The sequence below is a fragment of the Tympanuchus pallidicinctus genome, unplaced genomic scaffold (genome assembly GCF_026119805.1).
Source record: "Tympanuchus pallidicinctus isolate F22 unplaced genomic scaffold, pur_lepc_1.0 scaffold2, whole genome shotgun sequence".
Taxonomy (NCBI): domain Eukaryota; kingdom Metazoa; phylum Chordata; class Aves; order Galliformes; family Phasianidae; genus Tympanuchus; species Tympanuchus pallidicinctus.
In genome coordinates this window covers 27,564,425-27,580,840 of record NW_026294721.1, presented here as the reverse complement: position 1 = coordinate 27,580,840, position 16,416 = coordinate 27,564,425, and the positions used below count along the sequence as shown (strand labels likewise).

Genomic DNA, 16,416 nt, shown 5'->3' with positions numbered 1-16,416 from the left:
ATTTTATTTCATGTTTTCCTGTGCGGAACTACAGGAGAAGCTTTCCTTGGATTAAGCTTTCCCAGCCGGCTCCCTTTCACTCACGCTGCAGCTGCTCAGCTTTGCAGTTCTTAAGTCTGGAACCTCAAGAGGTATTTTACACGTGCTTTATTTTTAACGCCTCATTCTTGGAACCAGAATTGATAAGGATGTTCTGGAGCTTTGGTGTGGGCTTGCAGTGCACTTGTCCACTTTTCAGCTGATGCAGCATCTGTAGAATATTTTATATCACTCTTATTTACTGCCTCAAGAAGAAATTTTCAGGTAAAAATAACCCTCTACCGCTGCTACCAGCACGTAGTTTGAAAGCTAGTGAGCTACTTCACTACATCAAACTCTGCACAAAATATTAATACTGGGGCAACTTCTCATTTCCCGCGGGATGGATGTAGAATTGGGATCGGTGATGTTTTTACTTCTGTGGAAATACGACTGAAAGTCTTCTGCCCATCAAGGAAATAGAAAGAGGGGTGCTTTTGGCGGCACGACAAAGTCTCCCACCACCTAGGGAGGTAGCTGAGGTTTAGTTTTGCCCACGCAGGGCACGGGCACGCACAAAGCACCCTTAACGCAGCAAGTGCTGAGCGGAGCCGAGCCGTCCCGCCCCGCCCGGCAGCGCCTGCCGCCACCCCCGCGGCGGTCATGTGGGCGCCGCGCATGACCGGCGCTCCCAGCCGAGCCGGGAAGTGCCGAGCCGAGCCGAAGGGAAAGCGAAGCGGAGCGTGGAGGATGGCGGGCAGGGGCCGGGCGCTGATGCTGCCCGCCGTGCTGATGGTGCTGCTGCCGCTCGTCGTGGCGCCGGACCCGGTGAGTCTGACGGGGCGGGTGAGGCTGTGCCAGGCGGGGCGGAGCGAGCGGGGCTCGGCGGCGAGAGGGCTCGGGAACGGAACGCCCGGGACGGCGGCACCTGCGCTGGGCCTCGGTCCTCTCGTTCTTACGGGCTTTAAGCAGCTCTTGTGGCGAACAGCCTTGGCTTTATTTACCGCTGCAGTGTGTTTTGTACGACTGTGTCTCGCATGTACTGCAGCGTACGCTGCAACCGTGATTTTCAAACCGAAAGTTAAGGAGGACGCGCTGGAAGCGTGTGTGCCGTTCTGGCCATTCACTGCCTTTATGGTCGTTCCATCAAGCATGCAGGTGTGGGGTGCTTTTCTTTTAAATAACGCTTTCAGAAGTATTTAAGCGTTTCAGTAAGTCAGCTTTCCTTGTTCAGAGCAGGCTGTCTCCCACCTCCTTAGCATGCAAGCAGAGCCATTCTGGTTCCGTGTTGTGGTTTTTATTCCTGAAGAACTGCAGCGTGCTTTCCTCTCCTCAGCCTCCTACTCTCATTATGGTCTGTAAGAAGGTGAGGGGCAACCGGCAGTGAGTCCCTGCTGGCTGCAGTTGGGTTTGCGTTTGGTTGCTCTTGGTGAAGCTTTGCGCTGATACCTGGGTGTCCAGTTGTGCTGCTGTGCAGCCAGCTGTGAGCATTTTGGTTTGGATTTGGACAGACTTGGGCAGACTTCCATTCCCTTTAGCTTTTGGTTAGGCCTCCTCAGCCATACTGAATGTCTTCTTTAAAATGTGGTTAAAATTGGCTCAGTTCCCATTTCATCAGTGCTGCAAGAGGACTCCCATCTTCAGAAAGACAAATGTCTCCTGGACTGCTGCAGCATGGCACAGGGCTGGCACTGCCCTTTAAAGGGAAAGGAGCTGAGAAAAAAAGTTCACAGACCAGAATATGCAGAATAGAACAAGTTGTTTTGTCTAAAAGAGACTGAATGCTACCTCCTGTAACTACAGAACAGCATTTCATAGCATAAACATACCTGTTTTAAAATATGAAGACAAGAAACACTGAATATTAACAAGTATACTGGAATTGATCTATATCAAAAACATTTTTGATGGTAATAAGCCCTCCAAGAAGGGCTTGGAGCATCGTTTAGACTGGACAAGCTACATTCAGTCTGTTTATGTGAAAGCAGTCAGGCTAGTTTTTGAAGTATTTACTCAGCAGTCATTAAACCACATATTAATTTTCTTTATTGTGGTGAATAATAACTGTTAGTAATTGATTTATTTGTTTTTCCCAGGTAGCAATTTACCTTGATAGTTTGTTGCCTACTCAGTTCCTGTTCTGCTCTTTTTTTTTTTCTCTCCATAGAATAGATTATAACAAAACAATTTTGTATTATTTCCCTTCTCGTTATTATTATTTCCATCTTGTCTTTTCCCATGTTGTCTTTTCCCCCCACTGCATTCTTCCTGTTAGTGTTTTGGTGTTGTGCTGTAAAGCATCTGTTTATGTACGTTATTACGCACACTGATATGTACATACAGATTCTGTAGTCAGCTGTACATCAGGTAATCAGGATATACAGTCTCCACATGAAAGCTGATTTAAAAAAATAAAAAGTAAAACAGGAACAGAGATCATTTAATCACCATTCCAGAATGTATTTGTCCTGAAGGGTTTGGTGTGTGTTTGTAAAGCAATTTCACAGTGACCTCTTGGTGTGAGGGAGTTCTGCTGGCTTTTCCTGCAAGACCATCTCTGGTTTACAAAGCCTGTGGCTAAAGGTGGTCCCCTTCTTGGTGCTGCAGGGCTGCTTGTCCTTCTCTTAGGCAGTGTTTATTGCTGTTCTTGCAGTGTCAAGACTTTGCAGAAAAGATGATCTCATTGACACAGCAGTGACTTTATGGCTGCTTATTTTAACCTGGTCATAGAAAGTTCCTAGTGCTTTTTCTGGTCATGTAAAGAAACCCTCAAGCAACAAATAGCTGTGAGTTTTTAGATGGTTTAATAGCTAGTTACTAAGTTTTGTGCTTGATTCAGAGAAAGTAGAGGGACAGCCTGAGTGTTCCATCTTTCAGAAGAAATAGGAAAATTGTGCACTCGTTCATGAGTGTTTGGCTGTGATATGGACCATTCAGAGTGGGAAACTCACTCAGAAAAAGTTGACTTTCTGTTTTTTTAACTTTGTCAAAATAGTTTGCAGTTAATCTTTAGGAGAAAAAAAGAACAGAAAATAAAAGTTTTCTGCCCATCGCCAGAATGCATGTTCAAAAAAAAAAATAAAATAAAATCCTTTCTTGTTTTCTGATTGTTTTGACATCCTTTTAAATTACTTTTTATCTGTCCGCATGTAGTAGATTCTCTAAACAAGCTGCCAATAGTCCTGGCTTTTGTCAGCTTTATCAGGCAGAGCTAACAGGCCTGGAAGGTATATAGACTTTCTGGGGACTGTTAAGCTTGCTTTATACATAGTAAGGGGTGTAAAATTGTTGAGCTATAAGGAGAGGATACTTTATCTGTTCTCTGTGTCTCTCATTAGCTCTTCCTTTGTCCATTCCCTCACCTCATTCCTCATTTCCTCTTTTGTGGCTTAGGTTGCAAAGGACTGGGAGAACAAAAATAGCTTCACATACAAGATTAAAGTCGCATGGGAGAGAGATGGGAATGACATAACATTTAGTACCCGGAATATAAAGTAGTCTGAAATCAGATCAGTCTGCTTTGGTGTCACAGTTTGCCCAGTGTATACACAGACTGTACTGACAGATAACTGAACTGTATGGGTAGAAGGATCCAGCAGTGTTACATACAAACTGACAAAACCGTCAGCAGCCTTTCCAGGCTGCAGGACTCCCAAGCTGAAGTTAATTAAATATTTGACTTAACCTAAACCTGTTGGTGTGCAGTTGATCGCTGCACGTTACATGACCATGTGTTCTCTCTAACCTTGCACCAGTCCAGCCTGCAGTATTTGTGCCTGGTCCCCTCTACTGAAAATTGCCTGAATGTGAAAGGGACTGTTTTGGACTCATTTTGTTGTTATTGCCTTTCAAGAAGCAAATTTTTCCAGGTCCAAATCTATGCAGTCATTTTTTCTAATGTATTTTAGTATTGCAGGATGGAAAATTTCACAAGACGGTTGCATTAATGCTGTTAAGTATTTGCTGGCCTTTGCACGAAGCCTCTGACTTCTGTTGCCCAATTAGTCATCTGCTATTTCCACCTTCCCTCGTTGTTTTGAAACTTCCTTGTTTTGAAAATGCAATGCCCTCCTGTGTCCAGCCTTCTGTTCCAACTGTGCAAAGGTTGTAGTGGCGCTGCGCTGAAATCCGGGAAGCACGCAGCTTCTATACACTTGTGTCACGTGAGGGAACACCAGCCTTCATCTTGTGCTTTCTCCCAGCCACTGGAAAGCCCACGGAAAGAAGACTGATAATGGAGAAAAAAAGAATAGGATTTCAAAATTCCCGTCTCCCACTGTGAGAAATTATGGCAGCACTTAAAGTCTGTGGCGCTGTGTAAGGCATTATGTTTTCTAGATCATGGCATTAAAAACCAGTAATGTGATTAGCCCCAAAACAGCATGGACATTAGCTAGCTTATCTATCACAGGTGCATCGCTGCTAGAGATCCTGCCTCTGATGTTATTGGCTAGGATGTGTTAAATGGACACATCATTGGACACTACAGCCAAGTGAGAATTGGAAATCAGTGGTGAGGTGGGAAATGGGGGAAGGATATCTGTAAGTTGGTATTTCTGTCTCACTGCATGGATGTACAGAATGGTATAAGTGTTTTTCCTTAGAGAGTGGCTGTACTGCATTCTCAAGCTCCGAGCTGTGCCTGGGGGCCATGTCCTGTGCTGGTTTGAAGCACAAGTGCAACTACTCTGCATTTGTATTTCATGAGTAGAATGTGCAGCAATACTTATGGCACATACACACTTGTGTATGTACATATATGTGTGTTTTATGTAATCCCTGCGTTTGCTTGGAGTACACCTAACTATAATCCTCAAACTAATTTTTAGCTAGCCATACGTTGGGGGATAAGGGTAACTGGCTCTTAGCTATCGTTCTGAAATGTGGCTCTGATAATATTCAGCACTGGTTTAGGAGCACTTTCCCAAAGTACATCTGAAAAAAAAAACCAAAACGTTTTGTAGCTCATTCCTGTGGCTGAGTAATTTGCCCATGGTTGTGTGTGCTTTCTCAGTCCCAGCTACAAAATGAAGCTGAACACTGAACATGTTTATGAATGGCGCTGTAAAGGGAAATCAGAAATTAAGCAGAACAAACTGTTCTGGCCCATACTGAGGCTTGAGTTTCTTGAGGTTTTCTGTAGAAAATGCTGTTCAGGTGCTCTTAGTCATCTGCCAGTCATGTGTTTGAGTCACAGAGTAAAAATGGGTTTGTGTATTTATCATAAACTTGTGCTTGCCTCAGAGTACATCAGACAAGCTATTTGCAATGGTGTCAGATAGCACGGGAAGTGGTTGCTTGTCCACTACCTCTTTTATTCTCAAGTCCCAAGACTTTCCCTTCCTTTATTATCAAACCATCATGAACTTGTTTGTCCTAAAGGTCCAAATCTCAACTGCTAGAATAGTGGTGTTTAAAAAAAAAATAATAATAATAATCTCAACAGTAATCTTTTACTGTCTTTACAGTATGGAGAAGACTGCAGAAGTAAAATGTACCCTCCTTCAGGACCAACGTAAGTAATCTGATTGGACTTGTTCTAATAACTTACTGATTTACAAGCATCAGTATCTCAAGTTTTGTTGTGACTTGTTCACGTTACAGACAGTTCTGGTTACAGTCACAAGTGAAAAGCACTTACTTTGTCAAATGCATTTTCAAAGCCTTTAAATTTGCACTTTTACTTTTCATTTAGGTTTAAAGGGAATGTACCCACATACATCATAAATCTTGATTTGCCTCCCAGCAAAAGATGGGATGAGTTGATACGTGCCAAAAAGACAGAGGTAGGAAAAGCAGAGTTTGCATTTAAGCTTAGCATATATAAAAGTAGCATCTGCCTTTCTATTTTGGAAATGGCTTGGAAGAAATACCTCTGCTGAAATGCTCTAAAAGGTTTAATAGATCTAATTCACATTTTTTATATGATTATAGAATAAAATAATTGCTTGACTGTTCAACACTTGAACTAGCAGAATCAGGAATCGGGGCAGTGACGGTTGGAACGCAGAGGCGTAGAAGCAGTGTGGTATAAAGCAGGCTTTTATTTATAAAAGCTCTTTACTCATGAAGTAATACAGCATGGGGAGGGAGCAGGGAGAGGAGTAGACCAAAGCAACAGCCCCAGGAAACAGAATTGAAACTGAAGCAGCATTCCTAGTCCTTCGTACATCCACATTTCTATTAAAATAAGGTGAGATGAAGAAATGGCAGAGAGAGGAAAGTGCAGAATATCTCACTTTTTAGGGGTGTTGGTTGCAGAGATGGGGTTTGCACGGGATGAAAAATCTTTTGAAATCATCAAGCCTGTTACAGAACAGCTGCTTACTGACATTTCAATTCAGTAATGCTTAATTTCTCCAAAAAGGCTAAGGCTTTTTCCTTATCACTGTTGACTTCAGCCTTGACTCTCAAATGGGCAGTTGGGGGTGTTTTTTCTCAGCAACATCACCACATTTGGCTCTTTCCTTAATTCATTCTTTCAGTAAAATGTTATTTTCAAAAGTATGTGAAAGAGTTTTGTCAGTATTCTATCAGTTCTTGTGCTTGAGATCTTCGATTCAATAAAAGCCCTTGTTCTTTTTAGTTGAAGGCCGTAATCCAGAACATTAAGGATATAGCAAACACCTTCTTCCCTAGTGGCAAAATCGTTGATATAGTGGATCACAAAATAGTAAGTATTTCCAGTTGAATTATTTTATGACTGTATGCTCTGACTAGCAGAAGTAAAATGCTGTTAAATTTGGCAGTTACAAACTTTACATCTAACAGTTCTTCCTTTCAGATTATCCAGAACAGAAATGTTATTTTGAAGAGTTAAGTTAACCCTGCCAAACTCAAAATACATCTTTTCTGAGAACTTTCCAAATTTGGATTAGTCATGTTGGACATATCTGCTATTTTCTTGATCACTGTAACAAAATACTTTGCTGGAATTCTTTTTGCCATGTTCAGCTTCTTTTAAATAGCAGAATAAAAGCAGATTTTGAAAATTTCTGATTACAAAGACAAGTTTGGCCAGGTTGAAAGAAGTCAGGACTGATTAAAATAGGCTTTGGCATAGGATTGTTACTGTAAAAAACAGTGTAGAGCTGGAGATGGTGTAAGGTCACATCTGTTTCCATCTCTCCTTGCAGCAGCCTGAGATTGTGCTGGCCGTGCTTTGTTTGGTTTGCTGCAGTATCCCAGTGTGCCTGCAAGGGGTTGACACAAAGCTAGCACATGACATGCACTTATGTCATGACTTTAGAGATTCTCTTAAATGCTGACAACCTTACGATCAGTTCCAGTTGAGCTGTTTTAATGTTAAGAATTCTGCTTAATGGCTCCTAACAGTAATTAGATGTTGTGATAATCTCTATTGCTCACAAGTCAGTATTTTGATTAGCTGTGTTTACTTTCCAAGTACTCTACAAATATCCTGGAGTTCTGCAAACTGCAGAAGAATTAAGTACTCAGTTTTACAGTGCTCAGGAGGTACCTACTGGGGAAAGGTTTCTTTCAAGTAGCAAAATAGCATGAACTTACACAGTCAACATGCAGTACTTTTCCTTTCAGTCTCATCTGACAGATACACTTCCTTATCCTTTCAATGAAGAGCTCCAAGGGATTGCAAATTCATCTGGAATTCCTTTGGGTAATAGTTTCCAACACTTTATTAACATAGTGAAAACGAGGAATCTAGATTCATTTAAAGTTAGTGTATTTAACTGTTTTCAGTATAACTATACTCAGCTGTGTCTTTAACAAATAAATTATTAATTAAGTAGATAAAGGAATACAATCCATCCCACACTAAATGAAACCAGTATTTCAGAAGAGAATGGCAGTACATCATATAACCCTTTTATCAGGCTGGATCTTCTCTGTATAGCTATAGCTTCTGACCCCTGAGCTTTGGGAGCTGGAGATAGCTTTGCCTTCTGTGTACCCAAGCTTTGGGGGATTCCCTGGTTCTCTTTGGTTTCCCGTTCGGCTCGCTGTCTGCCTTCAATACACAAAGGCAAGGCACTGTTTCATGCTATGCTTTCATTCCCTTGTGACTCTTACAACATCTTCATGCCTTCTGCACCTTCTGCAAAAGAAATGTAACTTCAGGCAGGAAGTAGATACTTTCAGAGTCTTGACAGAGAAGGTCGGTCCATGCGTCTAGTCCCACTGCTTCCTTTGTATATGAACAATATCCCCGTTTCTTGCATGGGAAAACTGGTACATACAACAGCTTATTTCTTGAAAGTGAGTTTTATAGCTTGTTTTGAAGTTTCTGGAAAGGGAAGTAGCTGTCAGCTTTCTGTATAGTATGGCAGAAGGCCTTTCAGGATGCTCTTGCTTTTGCTGATCATTTCAAAGATCAAATGGGATTAAAACAGTCTCTTAATAGAAATGCTGTAGAATACTGAACTTTGCAGTAGAATTTTTTTCTTTTTTTCCTGGTTTGGCAAAAGTTTCAAATTAATTTTTTTTTCTTTTATTCTAGGGGAGATTGTTATTTTTAACATCTTCTATGAAATTTTTACTGTGTGCACATCCATAGTGGCAGAAGATAGCACAGGTAATCCATCTCAGAATAGTGTTTCTGGTTTTGTAATATTCCAGGAAAGGCTCTGCCTCAAAATATGCAGAACAGGGTCCTTCTCAGCTCTAGGAAAGAAGGTGTAGTAGAAGAGACTAAAAGCAATGATAATAAACAGGTATGATAACAAAGAGGTATGTATTAAGGCTGAGTGACAGGAGCCTTAAATTAAGAAAAAAAAAGTACCTTCAAAGAAGTTGTGTGGTTTTCTTTCTTTAGTTATTTCCTTTTTGTAGTGGGTGGCATTTGTCTTGCTACGAGGAAGAAACACCAATCACACACCTGCTGTTTTCTCAGAGTCATGAGAGGTTCTAACGCAATGCATTTTGCATCTGGTTTCTAGCTGTTGCCTGTGTGTGGTGCTAGAGAAAGTGGATAGTCTGTTCTAAGAAAAGAGACCACTTCATTTTCCAAATCATTTCTGCAGCTCTTGTCCACATCTCTTGTGATTTAGAAAACTTCTGAAGGGTTTTCAGGAAGCTTACAAAAGCCCCACTTTCTGGAGCTATTACTGTGGCACTAAGAATGTTGAAAGTGTCAAAAACTGAGATGGGCAGCAGTTTAAAAAGTTAGTTGATTTCAATTATAATAAATAATTGATATTTATATATAAATATCCTCTATATAAAAAGGAAAAAACACATTTTTCTATGCTTAAAAAAGGATAGTTATACAATGGTATTTTATTGTTTGTGTGTGTTTTCTATCTTTTTCTAAGCTGATATTTGTCTCTTTCTTTAGAATATTTTACATGCGTGTATTTACTTATTCATTTGTTTTAATATAGGAAAGCTGTATCATGCCAGAAACTTGGATTTTGGACTCTTTCTTGGGTGAGTACCTAAAACTATGCCTTTGGAGTCTAAATAAAAGAAAAACGGTCAGCTGAAGAAATTTCCTTGTGCCATCTTTGTGTGTAAAAGATGAATTGAGTGTTGTTAAAATGGTGACCAACAAGTCTGCATTGTATATTGTGGAAGAGAGGCTAAATCAAACAAAGGAATTGTTTTGCTGATCATATGTCAAACTGCTTCACGCTTCCAAGGAATGACTGGAAAACAGTTGTGTTCAGTGTCACTTAGTGCTTCCTCAGCTCCAGTTAAATCCACAGAGAACAGTCCGTGTGACTTTATTTCAGAGGCACAGCGTATTTTGCTCCTCAAGCAATCGGACAGAAACTTCAGTTTTGGTGTGTGCAGTGAATTGAGGGTTGGTTTGGATTGGGTTTTTTGTCTTTCTTCCAGGTGACTCCTCTGGTCACTGTGCAGTTCTCCACTGGCACTTCCCATCATTTCTGCTCAGAAGCCAATGATACGTGTTTCACTGATCTGGCATTCACATTTGATGTGATACAAACTCTTGAGCAGCATTGGATCCTCTTTTAGTTTTCATTTTATCCCTCATGGTTGGGAATTTCGTTTTATTTTCCAAGTATATTTATATGTACTTTTAAAAATACATATTTATATATATATTGTGTATTTTGTAATGTCACTTACCCAGATGAATGTTAATGCTCAGATGGAATTTACACGTTCATCTTCATTAAATTTCTAACCTGCCTATCAAAAAATCAGATACTGTCAGCTGTGGCTGCATCCGTCCCTTCATTAGGTTTGTGTTGAACCTTTTGTCCAAAAGACGGGGAATGTGCTCCCTAGAAACGGAGGCAACTTTTCAAAGCTGTTCCCAGAACTTGGATTGTTTCCAGAGAATTGTCTGTAAGTGTTCCTTAGTGCTCCCTAGCATAGACTGCTCTGGCTTATCCTACAAACTGGAACTGGGCCTTCTCATTATACACGGCACATCCAGTTGTATTTGGTTTTGTTTTCTCCCTTTGAAATGTAAGAATTTGAGGGAGCAGGTTCCTGCTGCTGGAGTACAAACAGCACATGCTTTCAGAATACAATAGGTTTGGTGTCTCAGGCAGTACCAATAGCAGCTTCCACTAGACAGTAGGAACAGAATGAAGTTATCATTCAGAAGCTATCAGTGCTTCAAAACAAACCAGATGTACCAAAGGTGCTACTGAGTAGTATTATGCTATTGGTCTGAATAAAATTTGGTTCTTTTCATTGCTGTCTATGCATTTAGACTTTATAGTTGTCCCTTGTGCTGCTCAGGTAATTACTGAAGAGTGCTTGTTGGTGTAAGATCAACATCACGTGGGAAACCTGTGTTTTGTGACTGGAAGTTTTAAAAGATACAGAGGGACAGAAGTTACAATGCTGTTTTGTCTTCCACAGGTGGGATGTTAAAAATAATTCCTGGACTGTAACTCGGGAACTGAAGCCTACAGTGGTAAACTTGGACTTCCAGAGAAACAACAAAACAGTGTTTAGGTCTACAAATTTTGCAGGATACATAGGCATGGTGTCAGGTGTCAAACCAGTAAGTATGGGGGAAGCTTCTCCATGTCTTAATAGTACTTCAGACTTGAAGGTTTTCTTGCTTTAACTGTCTGTCCTAGGATGTTTTGATTTGTGAACTCTTAATTGCTCCTGCACACCATAGAGTGATCTGAAGAAAGCTAAAAGGAAACGGTGCTGCACTGTTCATTGTAAAAGGAGACTGCCTAAATGAAATGTTTTTGGATGAATCCTAAAAAGTATGCTTGAATTCTGAATAAGCAAATGGGAGATCATATGATGCGCTGAACTGGCTGTTGCTTCTGGCTAGCAGATGGAAAGATACCACTCACAGAGGAGAAACCACACATTTGTTTTGTTTTAGTTCTCTTTCTTCAGCCCTTCTTGGAGGAGACCTGCACATTTTTTTTTTAATAGACACTGAAATCTAGATTCTATCTAGACCTTATAAACTAGCTGCAGAGAACTTTCACAGTGTCTCCAACTTACCACTGCACCTTCATTTCAACCATGCTGTATGCTCTTGCTCTTTATTATAGTTCACTGTTTAAATAGTAGAGCATTTCTAGCATACATCCCTGCATTGTATCCATTTAATCTTATCTTTTGATATCAGGAGATTGATAAGACTCCATTCTGAAAATGATTTGGTGCAGCTGAATTACACTTTCCTCTGAAAGAAACACTACAAGAAGTCTGGAGTTAAAGTTCCACGTTGCAAGTAGTGCATGCTGAATTGCATTCAGCTCTATGTATATGTGAACAGCAGCACATTAGGGTTTACTTAGCACTGGACCTTAAAACTGCACCTTCAAACTACAGCAGTATTCAGAGGTCTGAGAAGAAGGTTACATACAGCAAGGGGAGGAAATCTGCTAATTCAGTGATGCAACAAGGACCACTGGCTTGACTTGCTTAGCAAGCCAGCAGACTACACTTCTGTGTTGTGCTAGGTTAGAAAATTGTGAATGATCATTTCTGCTTACTCAAGCAGAGATTAATGAGGCCCAAGACATGGGCTTGGTCTTCTAGCTTCTTACTCAACAGACAGAGTAGTCTAATGAATAAGAAGCTCAGTTATCATATAAACGGCAATGTTGCCTTTTGCTTATTTCTGATATTAATAGTCTTGTAATGGATGGAGGCTGATTTGTTTAATGCTTTTCAGGATTTGTTCACCCTGACAATGAATGAGCGCTTCAGCCTTGATGGTGGTTATATTGGTGAGTAATGCTTGTTTTGTTTGTTATTTCAGTATAAGATTTCCAGACCTCAGACATACCAGTTACCTTAAATAGTTACAGAAATGGTGAAAAGATGCCAGATGAGTAGAATAAAGAACAAATCATTTTAAAGGCTGTGAAAATTAGAATAGCAGGAGTGAAGCTAACCAGTAATATTTTGCAGGTATCTTTGAGTGGTTTCTTGGTAGAAGAGATGGTATGTGGATGGGCTTTCTCACAAGATCAGTACTCGAGAATGCTACAAGGTACTGCTTTTTTTCTCCCTGTAGATGTTTTACTATAACCTCTTTCACACCTGACGTGAATATTGTAGGTACATGCTTAGTATCGAATGATATAGATATCTTCCTAGAAGTATTAATATTAAATAATTCTAGTTTTGCTCATATTCAGGTGATGAGTAAGCGTGGCACATGACTTCCTATAAGCTTTTTAAATGGCTTTCTGAGACTTTTTTTCCCTAATGAAACTACTGGCATCTGAATATGTAACAGCATCCTGCATCAAGACATGTCCAACAGGTAGTAATATACAATAGGAAGTAAACAAAGTTAATGAGTTAGTGGAATGGAACACCAGTACAGTACATCATAACTTGTTCATTTTCAACACGTGGAATATACAAGAACACCCTCTCAACAACCAAGCCTTAAGTACAAACTGAGTAGAGAAGCTTTTACTTAAGTGTGTTCTGTCAGTGCAATATAATCTTTCGTGTGATGCCTGAAAAGGGAAAAAAGGAGTAACTGCCCAGACTCTTCCTGGGTGGGTGCATTTTCTTCAGTATGACAACCACTTACAGCCTTTGATAGTCGAATGCTACTTTGTTATCTGCAGTTACCAGGATGCAAAAGACAAACTGGCAAAAACAAGACTGCTGGCTCCAGCTTATTTTATACTCGGGGGAAAAAATTCTGGAGAAGGTTGTGTGATAACTCGCTCCAGGACAGCTGCTCTGGATATCTGGGAGTGAGTATGCTCAACCTAACGCCCAGCTCCTCTTTTCAGAAGAGAACAGGCCCCACCAGTTAATTGTCACAGTTTTCCTTTTATTGTGCAAGAACTTAGTTCTTTAGAATCATCTATATATCATATACATATATCTGCCCAAAAAATCTGGTTTTAGGGTCTATACTGAGAGAAGCAAACCACAAATGTACACTTCTTTTCCAGCCTTGATATAAAGAAAGGTACGTGGTATGTGATAGAAACAAACTATGATCGCTGGAAGCCTCCACTTGTCTTGGATAATCGTAGAACGCCTGCAATGAAGTGCTTGAACCAGACATCACAAGAGGTAAACATCCTCTGAATATCTAATCTTGCTATTTGGAAACCCTCAGCTTAAGCTACAGCTCTAATCCAGCAGGATCCAGAAGCATCTAGGGCATCTGCAAGCACAGATGCAATGACGAAGGTGGCTAATGGCTTTGTAATTTGTCCACACTTCTGGTTAATGATACCAGGTGGCTCTTTATATGACTGTGTTGGTTTTTTTTAGGCTTTATCTAGGTGGGTTTGCTACAAGTACTTTCTAGCCCCTTGCACATGCAGAAGTAAAGAGGAGATATTTAATATTAAGAAATATTAAGTTTCCTGAGCTGTTTATTACTAGTAGAATTCACACGCACACACAGTCAGGCAGCTCTGACACTCAGGTGCCTGAAGCAGTATGGAGATCTAGGCTGCACAAGTCCTTGCAGTATTATGTATTCCTAAGGGTTTGTCTTACTGAGAAGTCAAAAGTTGTAGTTCTCAGCATTTACACAATGCTAGGGAACAGGTTAATGTCCATTAACATCAATGTATTATTTCCTTTCAGAACATCTCCTTACCAACTATTTATGATGTTCTCTCTACGAAGCCTGTCCTCAATAAGGTAATGCTTCTGTTTTCTCAGAAAGTCTAGAGCAGGGGGTCAAGGGGGACAGTCGATCAGGAATTGCTACATTTCTGAGGAGGTGGTCAGTGGTGCATTCAGTTTTTGTCACAGCAAAGACAAAAAGGGCTGAATTTGTACTGTAAACAAAGCTTAAGGTTTTATAAGTGAAGCTAGAATTTAAATTGTCAAAATAAACATGGTCTGCCTTCTAAAAACCTTTTATGGCAACCTTTCACCAAACTGGTACACTCATTTTGAAAGGAGGCTATCAAGCAGCAGGTTCTCTCTTCCTGACCCCAATTAAAACTGACTTGTAATAAAAGCAGATGAGCTCTACTGGAATGACAGAGCAAAAAGCAAAAGAGATAAGGGGCATGGAGATAGACAGGAAGGTCTCTACATCCATATGATTGTGCGAGAATAGAAATAGAAGAGTATGTCCTTCTATAAGGTCATTTCAGTTCTGCCTCCCCTTCAGCCCCATTCACATTGACAGTGCTATGTAGTAGAGCTTGAGTGGTGGTAGGTGAAGTAAGCAAATACAATCATGAAAATTCCAAGTTACTTCAGAATAACTGTTGTCCCAGGGCCCAGCTTTAAAGCCCTGAGTAGCCTGAGCCCGTTCCTTATCTACAGTTAGCACTGGTGTGAGGCAGTTTTTGCATTACAGACACCCCAAGAATCCTAGTCTGAAGGAATCTGAGATACATGCCTCATGTTCTGCATGGAACAAATTAATACACTGTTTAGGCATACTACAGGCATGTTCTTCTGGCAACATAAGATGTTTTAGTCTTAACTTGAAGTTTTAATGTGCTTTGTTTTGTTTTGGTGTGTTTTGTTTTTTAAATGAAGGGTCCAAGAGAACTTCCAAAATGAAAAAGTTACTGTATTCAGTAAAGGTGGCATTCCTGGCTGAGGACCCAAGCTATTTGTACTTGCATGTTGTTAGTTGTTAAACAGATTTAGAGATTAGACCCACAATTAGCTAAATAAGTGCACATTTTAGTTTGGAGATGGGTTTCTTCAGTAATACCTCTGATGAGGCTTTTTTCTCTCTCCTCCCACTTGTTTATTAGCTGACAGTGTGCACAACGCTGATGGAGGTGGATAAGGGTCACACAGAGACCTACCTGCGGGAATGCCCAGATCCCTGCAGTCCTTGGTAGTCCTGTACCCTTCCTATGTTGGAAAGTGCTTGTCTGAATTGGAGGCCCTCCGAGGGAAAACACTTCTGGAATAACACTCATCAACCTCATTCCTCTTTTCAGAAATGTAACTGTTATATAGAAATGTCAATGGGCTTCTAACAGGAGGGAGACCCTGTCTTGCATTGGACTTTCTTGCTTTCTGCTCAGAAGTTCTGCAGGCAAGAAACTTTTATTAATGTGTATCTGGTTCGATTTCAGCTATTTCTGCAACATGAGTTCAGCATTTAGCTCTGGATCTCTTCAGTGTTGACAGTAGTCTTATTTTGGTTTGGGGTGTGTTTTGTTTTTGTTCATGTGTTGTTGTTTCTTTAATTGAAGTACTTTTAAAGCACAAATTAGTTAAAATACTACCTACTAAGCACAAGAAGGATTATATATTAGAAGATTATCTGTGATAATATAGTTCTGTTATTCTTTCCCAAGCACTTAGGATGAATAGCTCCTGTTTTGGTCTCCCATATGAAGATATGTCTAAAATGCTCTATTACAACATAACCAACCAGGAATACGTATTTAGTCACAGAAACAAGCTCTTGTGGAAATATCTTAAAAGTAGATCTGAGTCTTAAGTGTCTGTTCACTGATTTGTGGATCTTTAGCTGAAATTCTTTCTTGGCCTGTTAACAGATACATTATTTAATACAGATTGTTCTGTTGTTTAAAAAAAAAAAAATACTAATACAATAAATACTCTGAAGAACTTCTTTCTCAGACTGATACATTTGCAATGATTTCATACCTTATTGGAAGTCAACAGATACATTACACATCACATGGCAGAAAAGGCATTTGCTTCCCCATAGACTGATTTTGAGTAACATCTAAATGATCTGTGAGTTATGAGTAACCAACTACTAAAACTGGATAAGATGAAAAGCCAAGTCTGTGTTGTTGGCCTGAAACACAAATTTAAGTAAAGATCTGTAGAAACAGGGAGAAATACAGATACCTTAATATCTTAGGAAGCAGATAATGTAGAATACATTAATAGTTTTATACACGGCAGTAGATCATTGCTAGGCCTAATTATGAAACACAGTGCCAACTCTTGTTTTATAACATGCAAAGAGAAAACACTGGCAAGTAAGCATAGGGGCCTGTTGGTTCTTGTAGTTGTAGT

At 40.1% G+C, this 16,416-nt stretch overlaps 1 protein-coding gene across 1 annotated transcript; it reads left to right on the top strand.

The window, feature by feature from the left end:
• Positions 1–666: 666 nt before the first annotated feature.
• On the top strand, positions 667–16,000 carry ASAH1 (N-acylsphingosine amidohydrolase 1). The gene is made up of 14 exons (XM_052682083.1): positions 667–846; positions 5,487–5,533; positions 5,714–5,804; positions 6,605–6,691; positions 7,576–7,654; positions 8,495–8,569; positions 9,378–9,423; positions 10,837–10,981; positions 12,128–12,182; positions 12,367–12,448; positions 13,041–13,172; positions 13,377–13,500; positions 14,026–14,082; positions 15,165–16,000. The coding sequence occupies exons 1-14, from the start codon at positions 682–684 to the stop codon at positions 15,252–15,254; spliced, it is 1,275 nt and encodes a 424-aa protein (XP_052538043.1). The 5' UTR covers positions 667–681; the 3' UTR covers positions 15,255–16,000.
• Positions 16,001–16,416: the final 416 nt, after the last annotated feature.

What these genes read in the sequence shown, in the direction of transcription:
- ASAH1 (XM_052682083.1), top strand. Translation starts at nt 682, where the DNA reads ATGTGGGCGCCGCGCATGACCGGCGCTCCCAGCCGAGCCGGGAAGTGC. An exon ending in TTCATCTGGAATTCCTTTGG is followed by an intron (nt 7,655 to 8,494) that starts GTAATAGTTTCC and finishes CTTTTATTCTAG; the next exon opens with GGGAGATTGTTATTTTTAAC. An exon ending in TGAACCAGACATCACAAGAG is followed by an intron (nt 13,501 to 14,025) that starts GTAAACATCCTC and finishes ATTTCCTTTCAG; the next exon opens with AACATCTCCTTACCAACTAT.